The following is a 20,225-nucleotide window of genomic DNA, read 5'->3' as shown; positions in this document are numbered from 1 at the left end:
TTTGGGGGAGGGAGCAGTACGGACCCTGCACCGGGAGTGCAGGTTTTGCAGATGTAAGATGAAATCTCAGTGTCATTTTGATTTGCATTTCCCTGATGACTAAGGACATTGAACATTTCTTTAAGTGAGAAGGTGGACCCTGGGTAAGATGATCAATCCTCACTCAGAAAGGCAAACAGGACAGACATTGAGAGAGGGAGAAAACAGGAAACAGGACAGGAGCCTACCACAGAGGGCCTCTGAAAGACTTATCCAGCAGTGTATCAAAGCAGATGCTGAGGTTCATAGCCAAACTTTGGGCAGAGTGCAGGGAATCTTATGAAAGAAGGATGAGATAGAAAGACCTGGAAGGGACAGGAGCTCCACAAGGAGAGCAACAGAACCAAAAAATTTGGTCATAGGGATCTTTTCTGAGACTGATACTCCAACCAAGGAGTATTCATAGAGACAACCTCTAACCTCTGCTCAGATGTAGCCCATGGCAGCTCAGTATTAAAATGGGTTCCCTAGTAAGGAGAATAGGGGCTGTCTCTTACATGAACTCAGTGGCCAGCTCTTTGATCACCTTTCCCTGATGGGGGAGCAGCCTTTCCAGGGCACAGAGGAAGACAATGCAGCCAGTTCTGATATGACCTGATAGGCTAAGGTCAGATGGAGGGGGAGGAGGTCGTCCCCTATCAGTGGACTTGGAGAGGGGCATGGGAGGAGATGAGGGAGGGGGGATTGGGTTGGGAGGGGATGAGGAAGGGCTCTACAGCTGGGATACAAAGTGAATAAACTGTAATTAATATAAAAAATTAAAATTAAAATAAAAAATCTCCTAAGATTTGTTTTGGAACAGGGTATCTCCTAAGACTCATATTTGCAGTGACTCTTTTACAGGATATTTTGCAGTGACTTTAGAGAGAGCATACTAATGAACTGATATTCCTCAGTAATGAAAGAAGTTGTGAGAAGCAGGAATGACATAGTGGCCTTGATGGGAAAGTGGTAAATGTAGGCTTTGGGGGTGATTTTAAAGAACAACACACCAGGAGCCAGGCTTCTATCTTCATTAGACAGGAATAAAGCAGATCTGGAAATGGGGGAGAGGCATGGAAAAGAATCTACACAGAATTGGGGCTGTATCAATGTCTTTTGGGTGAACCAGAGATTTCAGTTTGAAATTCTGTAAAATGCTGGTGAGAAATAGAAACAGCTGCATGAGAGCCTGGCCCTCTCTTACACACATCCATTTTCCTGTGGGGGAAAAAAGAGAGAAAAAAAAGTAACTATGACATGCACATAAGTGAATGTGAGATGCCTTGTGCTTGTAACTGGCATAAGAGAGTAAGACTGAGAGCGGTATTAGGTGGGGTATACATGCATGGATGCTTACGGGAATAGACAAAGGTGGAACAATTTTTTCCCTGCTAACAGATGGTCATAAGAAATATATTATTTTGTGAGCTGTGAGATCCAGAATCCAGGATGGAGGACACAGGCCTCTCTAGAAGGAGGAGAAAATTTCTTGTAAAAACAGGTGTGGTGCAAGGTGCCCTAAGAAAGATACGAATCAACAGCACAGTGGTGGGAACTATAACCCTGGGGCCATAAAATCTCCCAGTTGCTAAACAAGCTACCTGGACAAGGGTTCTGCCTTTAAAATGCACATGTTGTGGACACTTGCAGCCACAGTTAGGTCCCTGAACACTCTACTCACTATAAATTGAGTTTGGATTGCCTACCTTCCTGAAGAGGCCTTTAGTGCCCCAGTAATATCCAGCCTAGACACTGTACCCCACCCCTGCTCCACCTAGCCAGACCCCTGCCTTCTGGGTCCATCTGGGGCACAGCCAGTAAAAGTGAGCAGCAGGCTCTCCCTAAGCACCAGGGCCTTCTTCCCTGCCAATTCCCGCCAGCCTGATCCTCCTGGAGCACAGCCAACAGAGGCGAGCTGCACTCTGTCTCCTGAACTCCATTGTCAGTCTCACACTTCTGCCTCCCTTCCAGAGGAGGCCTGCCGGACCCAGAAACATTTCCCGTACATCAGGGCATAGCCAGTAGGGGTGTCATACACAAGGCTCTGCCTGCCTCTGCAAGGAGTCCTGCATCACCTGTCTCAAGTTCGTGTAAACATGCCATCTTTTGTTCTCTGTATTGTTAATAAAACAACCATCCATGATGCTGAGCAATGGAGAGAATAGGGTAGGACATCCTGGTCTGGATGGGGAGGAGATAGAAGTGAGTGGGAAGAGGTGGGAGAGAAAAGAAAGTCAAGACAGGACTTGGAACCAGGAGGAGAGATGAACCGGACCTAAGATATGACTGAAAGCACCTATAATGTGGAAAATCTAAATGGGAGAAAACTATGAGGGCTTGGAGGTTTAGGATGGAGTAACTATTGCCCAGCATTGTGCTCTAGGTTAATTAAATAAATCTTTGTCTCTGTGTGGTGATTTGGGTACACAGCTGGCTTAGGAATAAGCGCTGCTTAACTAAATACTAACTATTAATAATTGACAACAAATGGCGGCAAATGTGGGTCAGAATTTACAGTATTCTAGCAAGAACTTACATAGAAGTTAAAACTGTAGGGTTTTTTTTTCTTGTTTTTTGTTTTTAGTTCTGTCTTTAAAAACAAAGCAAAGGAAGTCCCTAAACAAGGAGTTCACAGATTCCTGACTAGACAGACCCCCTTGCAGAGCAGCAAGGCCTCCAGCAGGCTGCAGAAAAACAAAAATTGTTACATACAAACCCCAGAGAGGCAATTCCTTTAAGAAGAGAAAAATATGGCTCTTTACAAGGAAGCTTCTAAAAGCAAGACTTTGCTAGCCAAGGCAAAAAGCAAAATCCCGTTGAGAAGAGGTTCTTGCCAGTCTGAGGAGCAAACATGTATGGACCCAATAACTTCGAAAAATGAGGAAGGGGTCAGGATCCATTGATGTAGGCAAAAATAATACCTTTCCCTGGAAGCAGAAGCCAGAGACAGAGAAGCTTCAAGCATCTGAACTGGTAAAGTCTGAAAGGGAAGCTGGGTCTAAATAAGTAAAGTTCCTTAGGGAGAGGTTTTGAGATTCAAAAGGATAAATTTCTATGTTGAAAATGGAGGAAGACACAATGACACAATAATTCTGGATAGTATTTGAGTTTGTTTCTCTTAGCATACAAATAATTTTTTCAGTGACAATTTCAGTTTTATATGTTCTCTTTGGGAGAGATTAGGATAAGAAAGACTTGGAGAAAGAAGAGACTGAGAAAATAGATGCTAAATTAAAGGCCATAGAACAGACGTTGAGGGAATCTTTGAATCAAAATAGAGAGCCTTCACAGCTATCCAATCTGGTACTTAAAATAACACCAAAAGAGGTGGTTCTAGATGAGAAAAGTCCATAGAAGCTTGGAAATACTGCAAAATGGTAGCCCACTGAGATGCTGGAGAGGCTTCTTGATCAGACGGTTATTATGTGTTTTGTCAAGGTTAAATTACTGCAGGAAGATTTATATGCTAAAGTAGAAATGCTTAGTGTTTAGTTTTGTCTTGGAAGAAGGTAATACAGTGGCTAGTGTGCTCCATTTTATAGAGGAGTTTGGAGTACTGAAATACATACACCATGCCATAGATTCATATTCAGAATTCCAATGGGCTTTTGCCTTAAATTCTAGAGAGCATAATCCTAAGGATACACATTTGTTAGAGATTGTGAAAGTTTTGGAGATGCCCTTGCAAATTGGGGCTGATGGTACTTCAGCATGTATATCCATTGGAATGCAACAATATTTTAGACATTATGACATGAAAACTGTTACAGATATTGAGAAATGGGACCATCCCAAATTAGAAAGAAAAACAACTGGACCTTGAATAAGGGCCAGCTAAGAAAGAAGAACAAGTCAGGCGATTTAGGCCCGCTACAGATCCCAGAGATGGGAAAAGATGGGAGGACTGTCCTTGAAGCTGTAAGCGGCCCAGGCCCGCTATGGGAAAAGATGGGAGGACTGTCCTTGGAGCTGTGAGCTCCCCGCTACAGCTGCCAGACACACTACTGCTATCTTTTCTGCTGACTAATCAATGTAAAGGCCTGATTTTTTAGGTATAAAAACTCTGTGCTTTGTATGCTCGGGGTCGTCTCCTGCTTTGAAGGGACGACCCCCATTGCGATCAGAATAAACTGCCTCTTGCTTTTGCATTGAACCGCGGTCTGTGAGTCTCTTTGGGGGAGGGAGCAGTATGGACCCTGCACCGGGAGTGCAGGTTTTGCAATATAATTTATAATCTTATAGGTCAAACAATTATGAAAATATCTAATAGTAATTTTAAAAATACGGTCATAAAACAGGAAGAAAATATATCACCCCAAAATAGATTAAATGATGATTTACTGATTTTAAAAATGTTTAAATGAAATAAATAGCACACCTGCTAAGACACAGTGGAATTTAAAAAGGCATGAATTAAAGCGGCATATAGAGGTCCTAATTCCAAAATGGAAAACAGGGAATATGTCATGCTGGGGAAGAGGTTTTGCATATGTTAATACAGGAGAAGAGAGATTATGGGTCCTATCTAGACTGATGAAGGTTAGAAATGAAAGAGGAAGACCTCCTAAAGATCTTGGCAACACACAAGAAGAGAGAAGTCAAGAGATTAAACAAAAAGGTAACATAAATTGCTGATCCATGCACATGGGAATGTTGTGCCCGATTCAAGAGACCCCAAAAGACCACTAGGAGTAGAGTCCATTGCAAATCACACGAGGATATTTATTAAGCTTGGGCCACCAATCTTCCCTGACATAGCAGGTTAGAAAGTGAGGCCCAGAGTCTCAAGGAGGCAGAGTTTTTAAAGGGAAAAATGCATGTTTTAAAGGGAAAAATTCCAAGCCTTAGCATTGCAGGCAAGGGTAAGTTTTGGGTGGGGGGTTAAGCAATGACCTTTAGGCTAATTGTTCCAAGCCACCTGGCCAAACCAACAGATATCTAAGATATCTGTATGAGAGCCTGCTGGGTGGAGTGGAGGACCCACTAACGTATTCTGTGGGATTTATGACAACCTGACAATCTGTGGGGTGGAGGCCTGTTTATAGTTATCTATTTACACATTCTGTGGTATCCATGACAACCTGCAGCGTGGAGGGCCATGTGGCCCTTCTTGGAACCCAAAGGTGGGGGTCAAGTCACTCCAAGGTCAGTCAACTTAAGATAGAGTCTAAGAAACAAAATGGAGCCACCCCTGCCATCCTCAATTCCTTTAGGAACAACTCTAAAACTGACTGAGACATAAAAAATGTCTCCACCCAAAGCTTCAGTAGCACATGGCCAATAAATACTTGGCTACAATAACCTCAAAATTTATTATGCCATTCTTTTAATTGGCATGGATAAAATTGGTTTACAGTTTAGTTTCATCCTGCACATCTCATACATTTATAAGTTTAGGACAGCATAATGCTTGTGAGAAATTATATATAAAAGGAGCCTTTTATTGGACTTAAATGGGAAAATGTTGGTATAATATTCTTGTGGAATGTACCATTGTTTATTCAAATGCTGATTTCTCTATATTGATTGAAACCACTATCTGGTTTCAGTCCAGACATTGCACTGTGATCATTAGTCTAAGCATCACCTGTCTCAAGTTTGTGTAAACATGCCACCATTTGTTCTTTGTATTGTCAATAAAATAACCAGCCAGTGCTGTGCAATGGAGTGAATAGGGTGGGACATGCTGGTCTAGAGGGGAGAAGAAGGAAGCAAATGGGAGGAGGAGGAGAGCAGAGGTTTGCAGGACAGGACTTCGAACCAGGAGGGAGATGAACCGTACCTAAATATGACTAAAACCAAGTAAAATGTGGGAAATATGAATGGTAGGAAATTATTGCCCAGCATTGTGCTCTAGATTAATTAAATAAATCTTAGTCTCTGTGTGGTGATTTGGGTATACAGCTGGTTTAGAAATAACTACTGTTTAACTAAAAGGGAGGACTTGGGGGAAAGGAAACCATTATTGGAATATATAGTATGAAAAAAGTCTACTTTCAATAAAAAATTAATATACTATCTAAAAATGTTTTTAGCTATGTGTGGTTGTCACACTTGTCATCAAAGTACCTGGGAGAGTGAAAGACTGTGTTATGAGTCTGTAATCAGAAACATTTAATCAGTGAAGGGTCGTCCACTCAATGGTTTTACCACACACTGCAAATGTGAAAATCCAATATTCATGACAAGTACAGGTCTGATGGATCAGCAAGGATCCTTATGGTATCCTCAGGGTATTCTGCCATATCTACAGTGATTCAGTGATCACATAATGATCTTGAAAACTTTCTGTATGTATACCTACATGCTAGAAAAGGGTATCAGATCCCTTTATAGTGAGCCACCATTTGGTTGCTAGGAATTGAACTCAAGACCTATGTAAAAACATCTAGTGTTCTTAAACACTGAGCCATCTCACAAGCCTACTATGATCTGGAAAATTGTACTATTTTGAACTTATATAACTGTTCTTCAATGGTTCTTTATATTCTTTTCAAGAATTAATTATGTAAAACAGAATTAGAATCAATAAAGAAAATATAAGCAGAGAAAACCTTGGAACAGGCGAACTTAGAAAAAAAGACCAGGAACCACAAAGGTAAGCATCAACAATAGAATGCAAGAGATGTAAAAAAGAATCTCTGGGGCTGAAGATACACTTGCAGAAATTGATACTTCTCTCAAAGAAAAAGTAAAATCAGAAAAGTCCCAAACACAAAACATCCAAGAAATCAAGGACACCATGAAAAGGTGAAATCTAAGAATAATAAGAATTGATGAAATAGAAGATTCCAGGCTCCAAGGTCCAGAAAATACCTTCAAGAAAATCATAGAAGAAAAGTTTCCAAACATAAAAAAAGAGATGTTCATAAATATACAAGAGGCCTACAGAACACCAAATAGAGTAGACCAGAAGAGAAACTCCTAATGTCACATCATAGTCAAAACACTAAATCTACAGAACAAAGAAAAGATATTAAAAGCAACAAGGGAAAAAGGCCATGTAACATATAAATGTAGACCTATTAGAATCACACCAGACTTCTCATCAGAAACTATGAAAGCCAGAAGGGCCTGAGCAAATGTCATGCAGACTTTAAGGGGCCACAGATGCCAACCCAGACTACTATACCTTGGAAAGCTTTCAATCAACATAGATGAAGAAACAAAACATTCCATGACAAAACAAAATTTAAGCAATATCTACACAGTAACCCAGCCCCACAGAGGATTTGAAAGGGTTAGGCTAACTCTGTAACCTATATGTCTTCTAAAGCCTATAGTTTTGAGTTTTAGGTCCAGGTTAAGCTAAAGCCTCTTAGTACCTTTCCAGAGAGTGAAGGAATGTGACCCTCTCTGTGAGGACAGATATTAAAAAAGGGGCAAGCAAGCAATGACCTTCACTCAGCAAAAGAAGGATCAGACCCTTGTCCTTGAGATAGCGTTTCTTAGCAACGAACCTAGACTTCTTCTGAGTAGCTTTTGACCTCCAGCCAAGAGCCCGCAGCCCTAATCTTCAAGGATGAGCTAACCACCCCCACCTTAAATTGCAGCTGCATCCACACTTGGCAGGACTGGCCACGCTTGAACACCTAAGACTAACCAATTATCTTACTTTATAACTTCCTCATCCAATCCTAAATTGCCAAAACTGCAACTTCAAATTTCCCGCAATTTTTCTTTTAAAAACCTAAAAGCCTTTGTCTCCCAGTGCCACTCTTTGCTGACCGGGAGGGGTGACCCCGTTGTACAATGGTTAATAAACCTCTTGCTTTTGCAACGAGTCTTGGTCTGGGGGAGTTTCTGGGAAGGACACGATTGAACTCCTGAGCTGTGAGACCCCAGATCTTACATTTTTGGTGCATTGGCCGGGAAAGGGCGTGCCCCTTCCCCAACCCTCATCAGACTGAACTCGGAGGTCAAGCTCGGAACAGGTTAGTCTGTTTCTGTCTTACCAATCTGTTTCTTGTCAGAGATGGCTGCCATGAGGCAGCCTCTCAATTAGATTTCTGTGGTACCAATCTGTTTCAGTTTAGGTGCCTATCTGGACTTTTTGGTCATCCGATCAGTCATTGCGATTGACAGATGTGTCAGAATATCGCTTGACTGGGAACTGGGGGACGCCCCACTTTCCGTTTGGGAGGTTGGATCTGAGACGGTCCTCCTCCCGTCTGATTTTCGTAGAGAACGACTGCCACCAGGCAGCCATTTTATCAGAGCACTCTGGTACCACTCACAAGGGAGTCCTTGTTTGATTACTTGCCTGATTCTTTGTGTTTATGTTGTTGTTGCCTCTCTGACTCTTTTGACAGGGAGATGGTCTAGCTCGAGAGCATCTGTAGAAGGGGTTCGAGTCTCCTGAGTGGTTCGAGGCCACTCGCCTGGAACGGTTTCATTAAGGCAGACAGACATGTCATTAATGCCAAGTCCATGGGACATCCTGTAGGACACTCAGCTTGCCCCTTTCTGTGAACAGGGAGGAGCAGAGAGATTCTGCTCCCCCAACAATTTAAATCCTGTGTTTCTCATGTATGTATGTATTTTTCTGTGTCTGTTTCTTTGTAGACTTGGACTGATGAAAATTTGGACAGAGGATAGTTAAAATTAGAACTAGTTCTCAGCCCTGGAGTGCACATGGCTGCATGGCAGGACACCAAACAGTGTGCTCTCCCTCCCGAGGGAGCCAAGGAGGGAATGCTTTCGGGTGGCTGGGGAGACATGTGGAGCTGGGGCTGGAGCTTGGGCAGGCACTTGAGCATCTGTGGAATAACAATGCACACCCAGCAGGGCATGGGCTTGATGCGGCCCCTTGTTGAGATGGACAGCTAAAGAGCACAGGGAAGGGGAGAGGCCCAGCCAGGAAGCAGGTTCAGGACCTTCGGGGGAGGTAAGCTAGAGTAAACCTCACAAGGGAGCCAAGGGAGCAGGCAAAGCTCATGGGCTTGCTGGGTGGAAGTCCTTAGACATGGCTAGGCGGGGATTGGCACCTTAGCTGCTCCAAGACAGGAGCTGCTCTGGCTGCCGAGAGTGAGGAAAAACTCCTCCCCCTTGCCTTCATGCCAGCTCAGCAGGGAAGTGAGCAGCAAGAGCTCACCAAGCCCTCTTGCTCCTCTCTTCCCTCCTCCCACCTAGGGGGCTTGCAACTTACAGATCAAACAGTAATTTAGGAAAAAAACTGCACTTGCTGTAATGTTTAGAATTACAGCTGAGTCTGTCTGTTTAAATATATGGCCATTATACGATTGTTTTCAACTGGTCTTAAATGTTTGATATGATAAAAAAATAATTGGGTATGTTTTAAGGTTAAATTCAAATTCTTGTTTTAAACACGTATATGTGACTATGTGTTTGTAGGGTATATAAATGCATATGTTTAAATAACAACAATGTAAATTGCCACATGGTGTGGCTCAGGAAAAGAACAAAGGTTGCAAAATCTCTGAGTCAAAATGATTTTGTTTCCTTTTAGGATAAGAAGAAAGTCTTATTCTAAGTTAATATTGGTTCTGAAGATTGGATTGTTTTCACTGATAAATTTTGGTCTTAAAACCTGGTTTCGACTTTTAAATTATGGTTATGCTTTGTAAATTCACTCCTAAAGAAGATACTTTGCTTTGATATTGCAGGGACGAGTTTTAAAAATTGTTTAGATGTTTAAGAGGATAAAACATTTACAGTTTATCAGATTTTTTAAGCAATAACTCTTGGGCAGTCTAACAACAAACTTAAAACAGTTTCCCAACCCTTGGAAAAAAAATTACTGGGAGTTTTTCTGTTGTCTGAAAAGAAAGAGAGAGTGAGCAAGAGATATTAAAAAAAATAGCTTGTCTAAAGCAAAAATGTCGGTTAAGCCAGAAAAACAAAGCTAGAAACCTAAAGGTATATAGGATGTTGCAGAAGGTTAGTGGATGTATTATAAAAAGCCAGAGAGTTAATATGATTTGAGAAAAAAAAAAAAAAACGTATTTAAATATGTTATAATTCATTTAAAAGGCTAGTGATTCTTCATTACAAAATGTTTTTTTATGCTCTTTTAAGGGGAAAAAATTCTGGCTGATAGGTTTGGTATGGCTAAAATAATTCATACAGTTTAAAAGTGTTCTGTACTGTTCTGTTATACAGTTGGTTTTAAAACTTATTTAATCACTATGTTAAAACTTTTGGTTGTGGGGGATTATGGATGCTCCACAGTGTTTGCTGTGTCATCAACAGCACCTAATGGCTATGTTTGGTATTGTCAGTCACAGCCTGTGCTAACACATGGCTAGCTGCCATGATGGTTCAGGGATAGAGAGCACATGAAGCTGTAGTTTTGCTGCCATATTTGTTTAGGGCTTTCAGCTGAGTTCAGTTATATGTGGCCAGCCACCATGCTGGTCTGGAGATAAAGAGGGTGGAGGCATGAGTTTACCACCATTTTGTTTAGGTCTCTCAGTTATGTTCAGTCCTCTGATTAGTGTTAAGTGCAAAGCTTTTTACTGTTCAATTTTAATACAAAGTGGTAGGATCAGCAAGATTTGCTAGCCCCTCTATAAACTGTATCTGATTAAAATGTTTGCTTTGATTTTAGTTCAGAAAGAGCAGACTTAAAGCTACGCTAACGACTGCAGTTGGTTAAGGTGTTGGGCTTTACCTAGTGTCTTTGTGTAGGTTTTTTTAAGGTTAAGCCTAGGATGGGTAACTATAAAGTTTGCCTATTTGTCTTAAAATATATAGTTCTAAAACATACATGTCAAAAATATGCTATGGACTGTCACAGGCTTCTGGATGATCAACCTGTCTTTGATCAGTTCCCTGTTTTGCTGAGGAGAGTTGGCATTGGTGATCTCCTTGGTCTCATTGGGGTCCATCCAGACCTTCTTTTTGCTGCAGTGGGCACTAGAGGCAAGCCTGTTCTGTAACCTGAGAATACTAATGGTTGTGGCTATTTAATTCTTTTTCTTTTTTCTTACTGTGGCCTAAGATTTATGATGATGATGATGGCTACTGTTATTATTAATTTTTAACTCAGATCCCAGTTTTAGTCCCATCCCTCATCTCTTCCCAGTTGAACCCTTCCTCCCTCTTCCTTCCCTCTCTGTCTCCCCTGTCCACTGATAAGGGAAGTCCCAATCCCCTACTGTCTGACCCTAGCCTATCAGGTCCCACCAGGCCTCCTTGGATCCTCTTTTCCTGTGGGCTGCCTAGGTGTCCCCACCAGGGTGAAGGGATCAATGGACAGGTAACTGAATTCATGTCAGAGACTGTCTCTTCTGCCCATGCTAGGGAACCCTCATGAAGACTGAACTGTTTGTTACTTCACAACTTAACAAGGTTTAAGCAGGACAAGCCTATTGTATTAATTTTTTTTTCTATACTAGCTAGTTACAATCTGTATTTCCAAAGAAACAGGCTTTCTATCTTTTGTCTTATTTTTTATGCTTTATGTAGATAAAATAGTTAACTATCTATTTTCTATTCGTGGCTTATCTAGTATGATATATACCAAGACTCAATGATCTCATTTCCAACCTAAAAGAAATATTTACTGTGGTCATAAATCTGTTCCAAACCTGTTCATCCTAGTAAAATTTATATGCTTGATGCCAGAAGGTTTCTCAGAGTTACTATCAGTTTTGATATTCTGAAGGGGGTTTAAAGTTACCGGAATCAAATCAGGAATTCTATAAAATCAATATCAGGAATTATAAAATCCTGGACTCCAAGATGGCAGCGACCAGTGCACACCCTATCTGAACCTTCAAAACTGGTGAGTGGATGGGTGGCTGAAGGCAAAACATTGACTTTGAGGCTAGAGGGTACTACACATTAGCAGGGACAGTTTGGATCCAGGTCTTCCCCGGGGATGTCCCCTGATTCTGAGAGTGGGGAATTATTGACCTCTGCACTCTGGGCTGCACATTCACTGGTTCTGCTTGCAGTGGTGGTGCCTGTGGCAACAGGGTGTGGGGAATGCATAACCCCAGTTTAGGGGCCTCTTCCCTCTAAAGGCCAAACAGGAGACCCAAATCTGAGAGTAGAAAACTGTGGGCCCTCTGAGCTTATCACACACAGTGAGTCCCCAGGCCCTCTGCCCTTTCCACAAACACCTGCAAGTGAGTAAATCTGCAAGAGAGTGCTTATTGAGCCCCAAATCCAGGGTCCCTCTACACTGGCCACCAGACATCAGATCCTTCCCACTTCTACCCTTACTGTGGGCAACATAGGGATCCCTGGGACAGTGTTCTAAACATTGAAGCCCCTGTTCTGTGGATCTCTCAGTGTAGTCCAGCCAAACAATTCCTGGAAACAATTCCTGGAACCAAGATGGTGCAGCCAAGATAGATCTGAGTGCTTGGAGCACAGTACAGGCCTGTGGGTTTCTGAGGCATTCAGGTTCCTGCACACATACACTGCAACCACAAACCATGCCTGTACCCCCTTGAGCTCTTCCTTCACACTCCACCATTCCAGCAAGCACACTTCCACCCACATTCTTAGGTTTGTACACACGCACCTGCCACCTTCCTCTGTTAGTTGTATCTGAAACACCAACACCCACTCTCAAACCTGTGGACCACTCTCATCTTCCTAAAGAATACTCCAGAAGCCAGAGATAATTAGACACAGTCTGCAGTACAGGCTCAAGGAATTATAAAATCATCTTCATATTGACGTGTCAGGAAATCTGCCCGACAGAGTGAAGCAGTTACACCAGACTACATGCAGAAAGGATTTCTCTTTGCCACTTACATGAGATATACAAGAATGACACACATGGAAAGGCATATCAGCAGCAGGAAACAACCTGGAGACAAACTCCCTGGGGCTGTGCCTCTCCAGGACAAACCATTGGTCAGCTGTGCAAAATTGATGGGCTGCATCCAGGAAGCTCACCTGCTTACCACAGGCCCTTTCTGCACCAAAGGCTCCTGGCAGCAAAGCAGGGCACAGCCCCATCCCTGCATGTCTATTTCTCCCTGTGACTTGTCATCACTCTGTTTCTCTGCACTATGCTCCTGCTTATGTTCACTGTTCATTTGTTTCAAATACAAATACTGCCAGTGACTCTAGTTGACTTAACCAAAGAGCTTTCTTAACATCCTCCTCTCCACATTCTCCTTTGTGTTGGGGAAGTGGGAGTTAAGCTGTGCATGATTAGGTACATGTTTGAGAACAGATGAATATGGATGTAGAGGCCAGAAGTAAACTTTGGGTGCTGTTTCTCAGGAATTGTGCATTATGTTTTGTGACACAGGATGTCTCCCTGAGACCTGAGGCTTGCCTATTTAGCTAGGATGGGTGAGCAGGAAGCCCAAGGGATCCTTTTGTCTTTGCCTCATAAACACTGGTATAACCCCCATGCCTAGACGTTGAGATGTACACTGGAGATGAAATTTCAGTCTTCAGGCTTGCATGACAAGGACATCAAAGATCAAGCTCTCTATTCAGCACTCACTCTTTACATGCCCTGTTCTTATTATGTGGACCAGCATAAACTTTGAAAATATATCTTCTTTTGTTTTTAGCCTGAACTATAATGACAATTTGACCAAGACATATCAATCAAAAGATATTTTTATTAAGAACACCCAGAAGTTAAATTACTGTGAATTATTATAAGAAGAAACTTCTTGGTGCTACAGTTAAATCACATTAATAGCTCAAGCCTAGATATATGTGGGCACAAGGGATGGGAAGGAACAGTGTTTCAGAGGATAGTGAAGTACACATATATTAGTGAAGTGACTCCAGAAACTACAAAATAGAATATGTGTGTTTCCTGAATTTAGAGGTATTTGGGAGCATTTGAAAGGAGAAAGGACCTGAGTTCTTTTATGGTGAGGAAAGTATACAATGGGCTAAAAGGAATTGCAGAAGACAATACATCAGGAGGCAGTTAACCTGATCTCTTTAGACAGGAATGAAGCAGAGCTGGTAAGGGGGTGGCACAGAGACTAATCCATTGAGAACTGGGGTGGTATCGATGTCCTTTGGGTGAACCAAAGGCTTCAACTTAAAGTTTTGTAAAACAGTGGTCAGGAATAGAAAGAGCTCCATGCGGGCCAGGCCCTCTCCTGCACACATCCGTTTTCCTGAGAGGAAAAAATACCAAAGAAGATAATCATTCCTATACACCACAAGCATTAATCTGAGATGCACTGTACTGGTAGACATATAAGAAAAGGGTAATAACTGCTGAGTTGATGGGTGGGTGTTTAGATAAATGGATAGGTGAAGGCAAAAGAAATTAGCAAATAGACAAAGAAGGACATATTTCCATTTAACATATTGTCTTCAAAAATATATCATTCAAAACTATTTGTCAAGTAGATGTGTTTGTTCAAACCTGTATTCAAAGCACCAGGGGGAATGTGGAGTGATGATTGTGAATGTTTTATGAAACTCATAAAACCAGTAAAAGGAGCTCTGTCTGCACGTAGCACACATGTTGCAGGTATGGACCCAATATCCATGGCTCACACCCTGAATTTGGAGGAGGGGAACCCTGGAGCCACTGCAGGACATGATGGCATATCTATAAGGTCTCCATCATCCCAAGGTGATCTGAAAGATTCTGAACTGAGAGGAATCAACCTGCTCCAGTGCTTCATGTCCTTCTGTGCAATGGTCTGCATTTTCTCTTGAATAGTCTCTATGACCTATACCCTTTGAGGCAGCTAGAAAACCTTTTATGAAAATATTGCTCTATTTTGTGTTCAGAATGTGACATATGAAAGAGCAAGGTATGGATTTCTCCCCAGCAACCTTCTGGCCCTAAGCTGTGTGGTGATTTCACATGCACTGGTCCAGATGCATTAGCGGGAATTATTCAGTCATATGATCTGTTTCCCAAGCATGCTTCAGGACCTTTGTTTTTTTTTGTTTGTTTGTTTGGTTGGTTGGTTTTGTGTGTGTGTGTGTGTGTGTGTGTGTGTGTGTGTGTGTGTGTATAAAGCCACAGCTGCGTAGTTGAGCCTGGAGGTGAGTAACACAGCAAAGTGACATGAATTTGAATTATGGAGAAGTCTCCATTTTTATGGTGCGAGAGTAAAGCAGAAATGAAGTTTGATATCTAGGTGGTATCTTTGGTACCTCTGTGATGTATCTAAAAGAAGAACACAAATTCCCTACACTTTGGCTTCCTCTATTTTGAACAATGGATGAACAATCAATAGCCTCAATTTCAAGGTCTGACAAAGAGGGTGCTCCTCACCAAGGACAGAGCATGAGCCCTGGAAGTCATGCTCCTGATCATGCACAAACTGCAAATCTATCAGCCCCCTATGGAATCATTGTGGAAATCCCCACAGATCTCTATGCCACTGAATCATGGTAATGAGACTCCATTACCTGCTGAGAAAGGCATGAAGTAGTCACTTTTCTTAAATTTTCCATTCCCATCTAGAAAGTGGCCAGGGTCAAAGGTCTCTGGGTTCTGGAATTCCTTGCTGTCATGCAGCACGGATGAGAGTGATGTCATTACCGTTGTTCCCTGGAACAACATACAGTGAAAAGTTATAAGTAATGGTGTCACATAAGGAAAATTACATAGTTCAGAGTTCTGATCCATAGAATGGATTGCCTATAAAGAACAGCAGGAATATTTCTGACAGAGCATTTAAGGAGTGGGAATTAGAGAATGGGTCAGTCACAGTGGTTGTTAAATTTCCGTAAGTGCAATTTGAAGTCAGTATTGGAATGTTGAACTCAAGACCATATTAAAAATACCGTTCATCACAACCAAGCTGGTTTAATTCCAGAAATGCTGGGATGGTTTAACATACAAGATGAAAAGTCTTCTTTTACTCATGGGGAAAAAAAATCATACCTAGTGAGGTCACCCAGATCAAAGACACAAGTGCTGCATATTGTCTTTCAATTGAGAGTATTAGCTTACAGTATATGTCTGTTTTCTGTATTTAACTTGGGGTTTATGTGGATCTAGGAAGTTAACCGCAGATGTCAGTGGAGGATGCACTGGGGCAGGTAGTAGAATATGGGTGAAATGAAAGTAGAAATAGGACACTGGGGGCAGGATACAATGGGTAATGGAGTGATATGAATGGGGGAAGTGAGCAGCAAGATAAAGGCTTAAACAAAATGCATTGTACAGGAAGAAGCTGTATGGGAACCTGTGATCTTGCAGTCCAGGTTAAAAGATATACAATAAAGGGATAATAGAACATGTGTAATAACAAAGAACAGAGAGATGATACTGGGAGCTAAAGGTTTAATCATGGATAGAGAATAGTAAAGGAAAAAATAATTAAGGGGTGTATGCTCAACCATATTGTCAATCCTCAAGTAACATCAAGAAAGAGTGAATAAAATGAATGTATGAAACAAGAAAAGATGCTGTTAAATGATCTTTAACAGCATAGATAGCACAAGTTGTTGCACACTTGAATTCACAGCAATTGTGCTTAGGTAGATTAGGTTAACACAGATTAAGTCAAGTAAAATTCCAATATAGATTGTGAAGGGCTCTGGAGATCTACCCTTACCAATGCAGGTCAAAGAGGGTTCCTTTTCTTTAGGTATGTGGCACTTGGTAAGTTCCCCATACCCCAACAAATGACCCACACCATGTAAATATGAGAAAAAACTGTCTGGACTCAATGGATTATATGAATGAATGTAAGATGTGAAGTTGGAAGAGAAATGTGATTAAGGTGTTGCAAGCAAGGAGAAAGGACTAGATGTAATAAAGATGCATTGTACCCATGTACAAACTTTAAAATTTATAAAAGAACAAAGCCTTTTAAAACAGAGAAGTCATGAACAATGAATGTTTGACTAAATAAATCTAAATGAGTACACATGTTTATAATATGTACTCTCACAGATATAAGTATATATATATATATATATATATATATATATAATCAAAATAAGTGTGAAAACATATCTGAAAAGAAGGTGCATGCTTTCTTGGTCAAATTCATGTCAAAGTAAAACACCAAGGGTTCCTTGTCTTATCAATAACTCTTTCCAAATATTCTTAAGATGAGGAAGACAATGCAGCCACTCATGATGAGACCTGATAGACTAGGATTAGGTGGAAGGGGAGGAGAACCTCCACTTTCAGTGGGGGAGGGGCATGGGTTGAGAAGAGAGAGGGAGGGTGAGATTGGAAGAGGATGAGGGAGGGGGCAAGAGTTGACATACAAAGTGATAACACTAATTAATAAAAAATAAATTAATTTTTAAAATGAAAAATAAAAAAAGATATCAGACTTGACAAGCAAGTGTTAAAGTTGTATTCTTTTGTGTTTCTCAGGAATAAAACAAGTCAATGTCCATTGCAATCAGCTCATTGTAGTCCTATCCTGGAAATTTTCAAGTCATAGAATGACATCATGAACACAAATTAAAACACAGAATTGGAAAAGCATATACAAAAGCATTGATCCAGATTACATCTAGAAAGTCCACGTACATTCACAGAAAAATCATTAGCAGTAAGTACTAAAATTCGCATGGTTGGTTAAAATCAGATAAACAAAGTTATTAAGTCAATTGTTTTCATAAAACAGATTTAAAAAAAGGTGATAGGAACAAAAAACTGTAGTATGAGAATATTGTTTTTAGGAAATTTCTAAGAAAATGATTTGACAATCCATGGCAGGAATGAAGACATCATGAAGAAAACAAAGCAAAGCACAGAACTTAAGAGTCTGAGCTGAGCAATGATTCAAAGGATTCAGGATACAGGCTTTCTCCAGTTATCTCTAGATTTACTCTCAGAATGGTAGACAGTCCTGAAAAGAGTTTTGGGAAATTGACAAAGATTTGCAAAGGTTTGACACATTCCCATAGGAATACCTGAGCTTCTCTGAAGAGGATTTGGAAGGCTCAGCAAACAAGGAGCTGTCATTACCCTGTCCCTACCTGGGGAAGAGCCTCTCCCACTACTGAAACAGCAGAAGCTGCCCTCAGCAGTGTGACTCAGGACTGGAACCTCACTGTGAACCTGGCAGCATGGAGAGCACAGAGGAACAGCAGAGGAGAGACAAGCTTACCTTGGGAATGAGGTAGTTCCTAAATTTAATGTCACAGGTCACTGCATGAGGCAGGCTGGTCGGGATGAAGTCAATGAATCTCTGGACCTCATGAATCATGGCATCCGTGTAGGGCATGTGACTCCTGTCCTGCATGCAGGGCCTGCGGTGTCGGCCAACCACACGGTCAATCTCTTCCTGGACTTTAGCTGGTTAGTCACACAGAGATATGTAAGAATAGGGGAGAAGTGGCATGTTTGTCACAACACAAGCTACACAGTGAATGAAGAAGGTGTCCTCACAGGATTATAAATCCATTTTATGTTCAAGAGCTCCTGGAGAATGTGGATAGGAAGGGGTCTCTGGTAAGAAGAACTTTGTTTCATTATCTTTATTTTTATTAATTATAATTTATTAAATTTGTATTGGAGCTATAGCCTCCTCTTTCAGTCCCTCCCAACCCATACTCCTTTCACTTCTCATCCCTTATTCCTTTGGCAATCCACTGAAGGGGAGGCCCTCCTCCCTTTCCATCTGACCCTAGCCTATCAGGTCTTATCAAGACTGGCTGCATTATCTTCCTCTGTGGCCTAGTAAAGCTATTCCCACCTCAGGGGGAGATGGTCAGAGAGCCTGCCATTAGTTCATGTCAGAGACAGCCCCTGTTCCCCTAACTAAGGTACCCACTTTGACACTGAGCTGCCATGGGCTTCATCAGCTCAGGAGTTCTAGGTTATCTCCAATCATGGTCTTTGTTTGGAGTATCAGTCTCAGAAAAGACCCCTGCGCCCAATTTTTTTGTTCTGTTGCTTCTTGTGACACTCCTATTCCCTCCATGTCTTTCTATCTTCCCCTTCTTTCATAACATTCCCTGCACTATCTCCAAAGTTTGGCTTTGTACCACAATTTCTGTATCCATTCCTCAGCTGAGGAATATCTGGGTTGTATACGGATTCTAGCTATTACAAATAAAGCTGCTATGAACATGGTTGAACAAATGTTCTTGTTGTGTACTTGAGCATATTTTGGATATATGCCTAGGAGTGGTATAGCTGGATCTTTAGGAAGTACTCTTCCTAATTGTCTGAGAAAGCACCTGATTGATTTTCAAAGTGGTTGTACAATATTACATTCCCACCAGAAAGGAGTAGTGTTCATCTTTCTCCACATTCTCTTGAGCATGTATTGTCACTTGAGTTTTTCATCTTAGCCATTATGATGTGTGTAAGGTGAAATCTCAGGGTCATTTTAATTTGCATTTCACTGTTAACTAACAATGTTGAGCATTTCTTTAAGTGTTTCTCTGGCATTCAATATACCACTATTGAAAATTCTCTGTTTATCTCTGTACCCCATTTTTAATTGGATTACTTGATTTGTTGGTGTGAAACTCCTTGAGTTCTTTATAAATTCTAGGTATTAGCCCTTTGTCAGATATAATGTTGTTGGTTGTGACTCTAACCAAGCAAGTGAAAGATTTATTTTAAAAAAAATCTTCAATTCTCTGAAGAAATTGAAGAACCTATCAGAAGATCAAAAGTCTCCTATGCTCTTGGATCGCTAGGATTAACATAGTGAAATTGGCCATCCTGCCAAAAGCAATACAGATTCTTTGCAATTCCTATCAAAATACAAACAAAATTATTTACAGAACTTGAAAGAATAGTTCTCAATTTCTTATGGAAAAATAAAAAAACCAGAATTGCTAAAACTATCTTGTACAATAACAGATTGTCTGGAGGTATCTCTGTCACTGATCTCAATCTGTACTAAAGAGCAATATTAACAAACTGCATGGTAGTGGCTTAGAAACAGAATGGTGGATCAATGGAATTGAATCAAAAACCCAGAAATAAACCCACACACCTAGGAATACTTGTTTATTGACAAAGATGCCAAAACCATATAATAGAAAAGAGAGAGCATCATCAACAAATGGTGCTGATCTAACTGTAGGTCTACATGTATAAAAATGCATATAGATTCATATTTATCACCCTGCACAAAACTAAACTCTGAGTGGATCAAAGACCTCAACATAAAACCAGACACACTAAATCTATAGAAGAAAAAGTGAGGAAGATGTTGAACGCATTAGCACAAGGGATAACTCCCTGAACATCAACAGCACAGGCTCTAAGAGCAACAATAAATGGAACCTTATGAAAATGAAAATTTTCTGTAAAGTAAAGGACGCTGTCATCAGAACAAAATGACAGC

The 20,225-nt window shown here is 41.0% G+C and overlaps 1 protein-coding gene across 2 annotated transcripts in view; it reads right to left on the bottom strand.

Moving 5' to 3' along the window:
• Positions 1-1,038: 1,038 nt before the first annotated feature.
• LOC110541449 (cytochrome P450 2C26) overlaps positions 1,039-20,225 on the bottom strand; it is a 36,397-nt gene continuing 17,210 nt past the window's right edge. Inside the window, exons 7-9 of one of the 2 annotated variants that reach the window (XM_060389068.1) lie at positions 18,027-18,214; positions 15,355-15,496; positions 1,039-1,239 (exon numbers count right to left, since the gene is read on the bottom strand). In XM_060389068.1, the coding sequence (XP_060245051.1) occupies positions 1,055-1,239; positions 15,355-15,496; positions 18,027-18,214 (515 nt within the window). In that variant the 3' untranslated portion in view covers positions 1,039-1,054. Of the gene's footprint in view, positions 1,240-13,560; positions 14,097-15,354; positions 15,497-18,026; positions 18,215-20,225 lie in introns of those variants that run through there. The other variant, XM_060389074.1, reaches the window with a different exon arrangement.

The sequence above is a fragment of the Meriones unguiculatus genome, chromosome 1 (genome assembly GCF_030254825.1).
Source record: "Meriones unguiculatus strain TT.TT164.6M chromosome 1, Bangor_MerUng_6.1, whole genome shotgun sequence".
NCBI classification, from domain to species: Eukaryota; Metazoa; Chordata; class Mammalia; order Rodentia; family Muridae; genus Meriones; species Meriones unguiculatus.
This window is presented reverse-complemented; position numbering and strand designations above follow the sequence as displayed.